The 8,380-nt window shown below is 41.7% G+C and overlaps 1 protein-coding gene across 3 annotated transcripts in view; it reads right to left on the reverse strand.

The window, feature by feature from the left end:
* Positions 1–8,380, reverse strand: part of IL1RAP (interleukin 1 receptor accessory protein) — a 138,995-nt gene that overhangs the window by 46,631 nt on the left and 83,984 nt on the right. For all 3 annotated transcript variants that reach the window (XM_023514833.1, XM_023514834.1, XM_023514835.1), the window contains 2 exons: positions 8,028–8,313; positions 5,338–5,524 (listed from right to left, as the gene is read on the reverse strand). In XM_023514833.1, the coding sequence (XP_023370601.1) occupies positions 5,338–5,524; positions 8,028–8,313 (473 nt within the window). The remainder of the gene's footprint in view (positions 1–5,337; positions 5,525–8,027; positions 8,314–8,380) is intronic.

The raw sequence follows: 8,380 nt of genomic DNA on the forward strand, positions 1-8,380 counted from the left end.
CCAGCTGATTTAATAAATAATCTTGGGCACTGTTCTGAATTTCATTGTTCTAGAAAAAGCGATTTCACAACTTATGAAGATGTTGAAGAAGTCATTGTTGTTTGGCGGGTCCGGGCTGGGGATTCGAACCCGCCACCTTAGGTGTACGTGGCTGGCGCCTTAGCCGGTTGAGCTATAGCCGAGCCAACATTTGGTTTTCTATCTCCTTTAATCGCAGTTTGAGACCCCTCTGATTTCCTAGGGCCCTCTCTCCACAGGTTTCCCCGAGTCCCACAGTCCTGCCCACAACCCAGTGGGTGTGCAAAGATAATGTGTCCTAAGGTCCAAAAGTAAAGACTGGACCCCACCCTCTGAGCCACCTCAGATCTGAAGAATACAGGCTTTAGAACCGAAAGGAACTGGCCTGAAGTTCTGGACTCTCCCATTCGCACCTGGATCCGTGTAAATGATATAAACCAACACAAAAGTGGGAGTTATGACACAGACGGCCCGGGTTGCTCTTAGCTTCTAGACCTGTGGCCTCGGGAATATCTCTCCACCACTCTCTACCGAAACTACAAAATGAAGGAAATGAAAGAGCCCACTTCACAAGGGCGGTGAAAGAATTGAGTGAAATAAAGCGTTTGGAACAAACCTGTGTTTGAGAAAGGTTAAGTGTTACTGTTTCCCTCTGGAAGTCTCTATGTCCTCCTCCGTTAAAAGTCAGTATCTTCCTGCGTAGTTGTGACAAATGTCACACATGGTAACACACACAGTGCCAAGCAGCTGCCCTGGGACCAGCACAATGTAACAAGTGTTCGTTTCCTCCTCCTTTTTCAACTCAGCAGCTTTTATCTTTCAGATAGTAGGATTTTTATGTATTTATCTTTTAACCCTTATAGACTTATTGGTATCGACTACAAGAGACTGGTTTTCCAACGTCAAGGTACGGAGCTCAGCTGCTAACAACTGCACGAGAACTGCTCTGGAGGGGCCGAGGAGGCTGGGTAATGCTGGGGGTGACTTAGGAGGCAGAAACAGAAGGTGCTGCCCTGCTGCTCAGACCTGGGAGGAAAAGCTCTTATGACCAGAAATGTCAGATGCCGACCCAACCACAGGTGGAGAAATAGGAAGCAGTAGCCGAATACCAGGCATCGGTGGCCACCTTCCCATGACCAGGGAAGAAAAAGGATGCTTTTTTTTTTTTTTTTTTGAGACAGAGTCTCAAGCTGTTGGCCTGGGTATAGTGCCGTGGCCTCATAGCTCACAGCAATGTCCAACTCTTGGGATCAAGCGATTCTCTTGCCTCAGTTTTTCTATTTTTAGTAGAGACGGGGTATTGCTTTTGCTCAAGCTGGTCTCAGAATCGTGAGCTCAAACAATCCACCTGCCTCGGCCTCCCAGAATGCTAAAATTACAGGCGTGAGCCACCGTGCCTGGCCAAAGGATGCCCTTTTTAGCCACCTGCACATGGTTGGATCTCAGCAATGGGAATGGTTTTATAGCTACGGCTTTCTCTCAGTCTCCTTCACGGCTCTATGCCTCCATCTACCCCATGAACAGACTCCCCACAGTTAACCTCACTCCTTTTCTCACTTAGTCTTCTTAAGAGCTTCCACAATCACACAGATGAATCCAATTCTGTCTCCAGCTTTGTTTTTCTTTCTTTCTTTTTCTTTCTTTTTTTCTGCAAGCTCTAGACCAGTGGTTCTCAACCTTCCTAAGGCCACAATGTATTTTCATTGTTAAAAAGGGCTCGCCACCCACAGGTTGAGAACTGCTGCTCTAGACCCACAAACAGGCAACTGCTGCCTGCTAGTCACTGTCCTGCCACTTGCCATCCACATGCCTCACAGCCATCTCTGACTTCACATGACACCACCTAAATCTACTATTTACTCCCCAATTCTGCTCCTCCTTTGCTATTTCACACTTTGGTGAAATGCACCATCCTTCACCTGCTAGACAAAACAGAGATCTAGGAATCACTGGAGATACAGAGGTGGATATAACAGAACTTCCCTCTCAAGAAACAGGCAGTTTCATATAGTACACGTATGCGAATCTCTTCCTCTTCTAAAAGCCAACAGGAATCTCTCTTTGCCACACTTGTGGAACCTAGAATTCTATGATTTCATAAGAATAACAATTCTTATTTCTGAACTTATCTGTATTAAATTGTGAGCTCCTTTGGAACTTATATGGAGCTCACCCTGTCACCTTGGCTAGAGTGCACCAGCATCCCCATAGCCCCCTGCAACCTCCAACTCCTGAGCTCAAGAGATCCTCCTACCTCAGCCTCCTGAGTAGCTGGGACTTGAGGCATAGAATACTATCTGCTGCTAATTTATTCTATTTTTAGTAGAGACTGGGTCTTGCTTTTGTTCCAACTCCTGACTTCAAGTGATCTTCCCTGTGGGCCTCCTTGAATGCCAGGATTACAGGTGTGAGCCACTGTGCTCAGCCCTTAAATTGTTTTATAGCTCTCTGCATGAAACAGGATCTGACTAAAATCCAATTGGTTGTTAAATTTCTTAAATTATCTCCCTTTTTCTCTTTCTCCCCCCTTTTCTCTCTTTCTCCCTCTTGTTTAGTCATTTTATTGTTAAAAAACCCTCAAAACATACGTATGAGTTTTTGAGTTATTACAAAGCAAACAGCTTTGGAATTATCACTCAGGTCTGGAATCTTTCCCAGCCATCCTTGAGAGGCCTTCTGCAAGCCCCAGGTCAATCACACCTATTTTAATCCCCCCCCAAAGCAGTCATTGTCTATACTTATGTAGAAAAACCACTTATTTTTTCATGTATAATTTTACAACCCATGTATGCATGTTCAGGCTTCTACATTTTAAATGTCTTTTATGTTTCTTTTAATTTACAATTCCCACTCCATGGAGTATTTCCTTTGCCGTTTCTTATCATTTATCTGTTAAAGAACCCTGCACGTCTGGCATATAGAGGAGTTTCGTGAAATCTGGATTTGCTGATTGCAAATTGATGGTGAAGTTCAATAATATTCCTAAAATCTCTATATCTCATGCAAAATGGCCTTGGTAGCCAAAGGCTCACTCTGACTCAGATTTAATCCATTTGGCAATATTATAGGTAATACTGTGTTCTTTCATCAGAAGAAACACGTTGGGGGTTTCTCGTCATGAGATGTTAGCAGCCTCTGATGCTTTACTACTTGGACTTATTAATCCATGCAAGGTTGCAGTGTGATGATATTTTAATTGGGTCATTTATCTTTCAGTTATCATTAGGAAGGGTTTGATAGAAACACACTTCTGTGCACCACTTTATTACCCAACATTACATTTCTTCTACAAATTCCAGAATGAATGCTTGATTATTCCCCTTGGCCAATTTTTAAGATAATGAATTGATTTCCTATCACCACCCACATGTAACTAATTAAATTTTTTGAAATATCATTATGAACATAAGAATTTAAACTTACTTCACAGGTTTAAAATTATTTCAATTATAATATACTATTTCTATTCAGGTTCCAATTGTTCACCACTAGCCAATAGAACACTCTTCATCTTGGCCCCTAAGTTGTTTCATTAACATCTTAAACACAGCTGGAACCTAAAATTTTCAACCGTGACCGTGGAATTGTCTATTTCTCCCTTGAATTCTGCCAACTTTCGCTTCATGTATTTGGAATCACTGTTATTAGGTATATGTACTTTTCTTATTTGTATGTTTTCCCAATGAAGTGTTTCTTTTATTATGAAATGTACTCTTTACTTCTGGTAATCCTCACTGTCTTAAAATCTACTTTTCCTGATATTCATATAGCCACACAAAGTTTCTTCTTTGACTCATCATTTAATTTTGATTTTAAAAACCTAGTATGGTTGTCCTTCCTCTTCGTTTAGAGTCTTTTCTGAAACTATTTTCTTCTAAGTTTTTACCGAGTTCTATAATGTATATAATTTTTGAACTTTTCTAGTTCTTATTTATGTTATTTTTTTTTTACAACTTGTCTCACGTTTAAATATCCTAGTACTCTGGGAGGCAGAGGCAGGTGGATAGCCTGAGCTCAGGAGTAGGAGACCAGCCTAAACAAGAGCGAGATCCCATTTCTAAAAATAGCAGGAATTGTGGTGGGCACCTGTAGTCCCAGTTACTCAGGAGGTTGATGCAAGAGGATCACTTGAATCCAAGAATTTGTTGCAATGGCACTTTACCAAAGGTGACCAAGTAAGACTGTCTCAAAAAAAAGTTTAACTCCTTTTTGAAATAGTTTTTCCTGAACTTTAAAATATGGCAGGGTTTTCTAACTTTACAGAGATGGCGTCTTGACAACTCTGGTGGCTTGGCCTTGATGTGCTAACTCTGTCCCCTGCTCCCCTTCTAGACAGTTCTCCTTCTTCCTCGCTGTATCTCGCTCTGATCCAGTGCATTTTTTACTCCACTCTCAGCAGATTCTCTTCACTATGGCAGGTTCCTTTTCAGAGCTGTGAGCCCCTTGAACTGCTCCAGCCCCTTCTAAACTTCTTACTAGGGGTTTCTTGCCCTGCCTTCTTATGAGAGCAAAACCCCTCCCGATTTCAGCTGCTGTTCTCAGAGTGGTTCACCCTGCTTTCCCCTGGGTACCTGTTGGCTCTTTGGGGTTCTTTTCTCAAGTCTGCCAGGCCACATTACTCCCATCTGTTCCCTTCCCCGCAAACACTGACTCCATCTGGGTCTTAAGGCTGTTGGTGGTTTGTCTCACGGTTTTATTGAAGTGGTTCTTATAGGTAACTTATTACCAAGTTTGGTTGTGAATTCTGCCCATAGGTTTTTTTCCTCCTTCGGCTTATGCTGGAGATTTGAGGCAATTCAAAAGCTAGGCTGCTGCTCTGCCTCTTTCCAACACTTCCATTTTTTTGATTAAACTCTTTCCAAATCCCTTAGATGCAGGAGAGGCCACACAGATGGTGAGTGCCCACAAATGAGGGCAAACAGGAGAACGCACATAAATAATAAAATACAGTGCTGACTAATCAAGAGTTGAAATTCACTAGATGAACTAACAGCTTCTGACTCCACCACGCAGTGAGGAGAAGTGAGCAAAGTTTCTCAAAATGTTTCCCAGGAAGTTGACAGAAAAAAGGTGGTTCTGGTAGTCTAGTTAACGGGATTTCAGAAATGGTGGGCTGAGGTGAGTCACGCTGCTAATTTCACTGACGATTTCCTTTCCAATGGTACAATCAGAGGAAGTAGCAAAAGAATTATCTAAATTTTTTAAGGAAGAAATCAGAAAATCTTTAGAGAAATAGTTGGGTTAAATATTCAACTCAGTAAATAAATATTATCATTCTATATAACATTAGAGAGAAGAAACTGCCCCCAATTTGCTTACCATATACCAAGTGATGGTGGGTTTCACATTGGAAGGAAAATATCCGTCTACATTTGGACAAGTGATGTGCTGAATACCATGCTCTATATACAGTCTGTGCACTGGGAGTTTCATCGGGGAATTGAAACAGTTGTCTTTTTGAACAACTTCCAGGGGAAATGCAACTTTGCTGCAATATGTGGTGTTCCTGAAAAGAGAAACATGCAATGGATGGTTAGTCGAGTTTGCATTTGACTCAAAACAGCAGCTACATTAAAGTGAACCGAAGCCAATACTGCATATTGGGACATCTTTTGCACGTGTAAGTTCCTGTAAGAATTACATGGGTGATGGAGGCATAGCTTACACCAATTAACATCACAGAATAAAAGGCAGGCACAATTCACTACATTAATGTACTAAAGTATTTATTATAGATACGATCTTAAACATGTATGTGTGTGTGTATGGGAGCTTATATGGGTGGCCATAAAGTCCACGAGCAATCTTAAATTTAAAACTTTTAATTTTTAGTTGCACATGAACTTTATGGCCACCCTGTATAAATAGTTATGTGCTACATTATGATGTTTTTCCATCGACAATGGATCACATATATGATGGCATCCCATGATATTATAAGGAAGCTGAGAAATTCCCATTGTCCAGTAATGTCGTAGCCACTGTAATGTCACAGTGAGACTATTACTCATGTGTTTGTGGTGATGCTGGTATAAACATACCTACTGCATTGTCCTAGGATAAAAGTGTACAGTCACTCACCCGCCCGTCCAGACCACTTTCCAGGCCTACAAGTTCCATCTGTGATGAGTGCCCTATTCAGGTGTAGCACCTTTTGTCTTTGTATCTTTTCGATGTTTAGATATGCAAACATCTGCCTGCGGTATTCAGTGTAGTCACAGGCAGTACAGGTTTGCAGCCGAGCTCAACTCTCTTCTATGTACATGGGGACCAAAGCTCTCGGACGTGGATGTGACTTGCCTAAGGTCCCTGGCTAACTGCTGGCAGAGTTGAAATGATGTCCTATTTTCTTTTTGCACTTTGGGCTCTTTTGACTGTAACCTGTTTTAACTTCTCCTATGTTGTATTAGAACATAAATAGTGGGCACATGAGTGTTCCAGGCTCTTTGGAAGTCACATGTCAGTCTAGAGTCTATTCCAGTGAAATTAAAGAATCAGGTGAAAGATTCATAAGGACTGCAGAGGCTACAGGGATCTCCCCAAGGGTACAGTGATCCAGAGGCGTTCCTGTGATAGAAAAAGGTCCTTTATTACATAATCATTGTATAGCTTATCTATACCAAACATAGTCACAGTTTTCCAATGGAGAACAGGTAACATCTATGAGAGAAAAAAGATCTGGGATTACTTATTGTTATTAAAGGGCTGAATCGTGCCCCTCTGCCATTCTTATGTTGAAGTTCTAACCTATAGTACCCTAGACAGTGATTACCAGTGTATCTGAAAATAGGTCATTTAGAGACATAGTTAATGATGTCAGAGGGGTGGGCCCTAATCCAATATGACTAATGTCCTGATAAAAAAGTGGAGATTAGGACACAGACACAGAGAGAGAGACACACACACAGAGACACAGAAACACAAACATACAGGGGAGGCCATGTGAAGATGGAGAGAAAACGTCTGTGTACAAGCCAAGAAGAGAGGCGCTGGGAATACAACCAGTCCTGCTAACTCCTTCATCTTGAACTTCTGGCTTCCAAAGCTGTGAGAAAATAAATTTCTATTTTTTAAGCCCCTGAGTCTGCAGTATTTTGTAATTGCACCTGTTAAATAGTATGAAATTATGTTAAAAGAAAAAAATAATTCAAATGGGAGTTTAGAAAACAAAGTAAATCCTAATAGCTTAAAAAGGGACTGGAGGTCAAAGGTAACCAAAGAATTAAATCTTAAAATAGTTATTCTTTGGAGAGAACTGTTTTTGGAAGATTTTTCTTTTCTTTTTTTTTCTGAGAAAAAATAGTAATAATCTCTAGTAAAAGAAAAATAGGTATATTGTGCAGTAAAATATGAAATCTACATGAACTTTTGAGAAACAAGTGGATTTGCAAAAAATTTTGCAGTAACGACAGGCTGCTTTGGATTATATTGGTATTTTCTGAGGGATGTGGCGTTCTCTTGCTTCTTGGGGGAATGTTGGTGAAACATTTAAAAGGCATTGTCCTATATACATGAGATGCCTCTCAAGTATTCTTCCTTCTCTAAAGGCTCCCTGAGTCTGTATTCTGTGCCAAGCACTTTGAAAGATGCCAAAAATAATAGCTAGGAAAGTGCTCTACTCCCCACAATTTTCATTAGATGAAATGGACGCCTCTAGACGAGGCATAAATGCAGGCAGATTCCAATGTCTTGGAAAAAGGGTAGATAAACAAGATTTCATCTTTAGACAACTTCAGCATTTCTCAGGGTCTGAAAAAGGAACTGCCGATGGCGCATGTTCTTAGAGGGCACAATCATTTTCTCTGCATACCTCCTTTAACCCACTTCAGCGAAGCCACAGAGAACTAACTCACAAAAATCTAAGCACTTTCTCCCCCTCACCAGTTTCCTGGCACATGCACCTCTGGATAAAAGCTCAGGAACTGAAGGGAAAAGAGAAAGTTACCACCTTAACACGTGGGTGTAGAGAGTCAGGCTACCTTAACACGGGGTGTGGAGAGTCAGGCTACCTTAACATGCAGGTGTAGTTGCCGGTGTCGTTGAGCAGGGTGGGCCGGAACCACAGCACGTCCTTCTCCTTACTAATGCGGTTCTCGGGGAGGCGGAAGTTAATGGGCTCCTCAAGGTCCCGGTCCTGCCTAGTCCAATACCAGATCAGAGTAAGGCCGGCTGAGTGGGCTGTGCTGTAGTTATACTTCAGGAAGTGTTCAAAGAGCGGGCACTTGATGCGAGCTGGCTCATCTTCAAACACCTGGATTTGCCTCATGGTATCTAGTCCCCAGTCATCACAGCGTTCTGGAATAATAAAAAGGGAGAGAGAGAGAGAGAGAGAGAGAGAGAGAGAGAGAGAGAGAGAGAGAGA

The sequence above is a fragment of the Otolemur garnettii genome, unplaced genomic scaffold, assembly GCF_000181295.1.
Source record: "Otolemur garnettii isolate 467f Iridium unplaced genomic scaffold, OtoGar3 scaffold00060, whole genome shotgun sequence".
Lineage (NCBI taxonomy): Eukaryota > Metazoa > Chordata > Mammalia > Primates > Galagidae > Otolemur > Otolemur garnettii.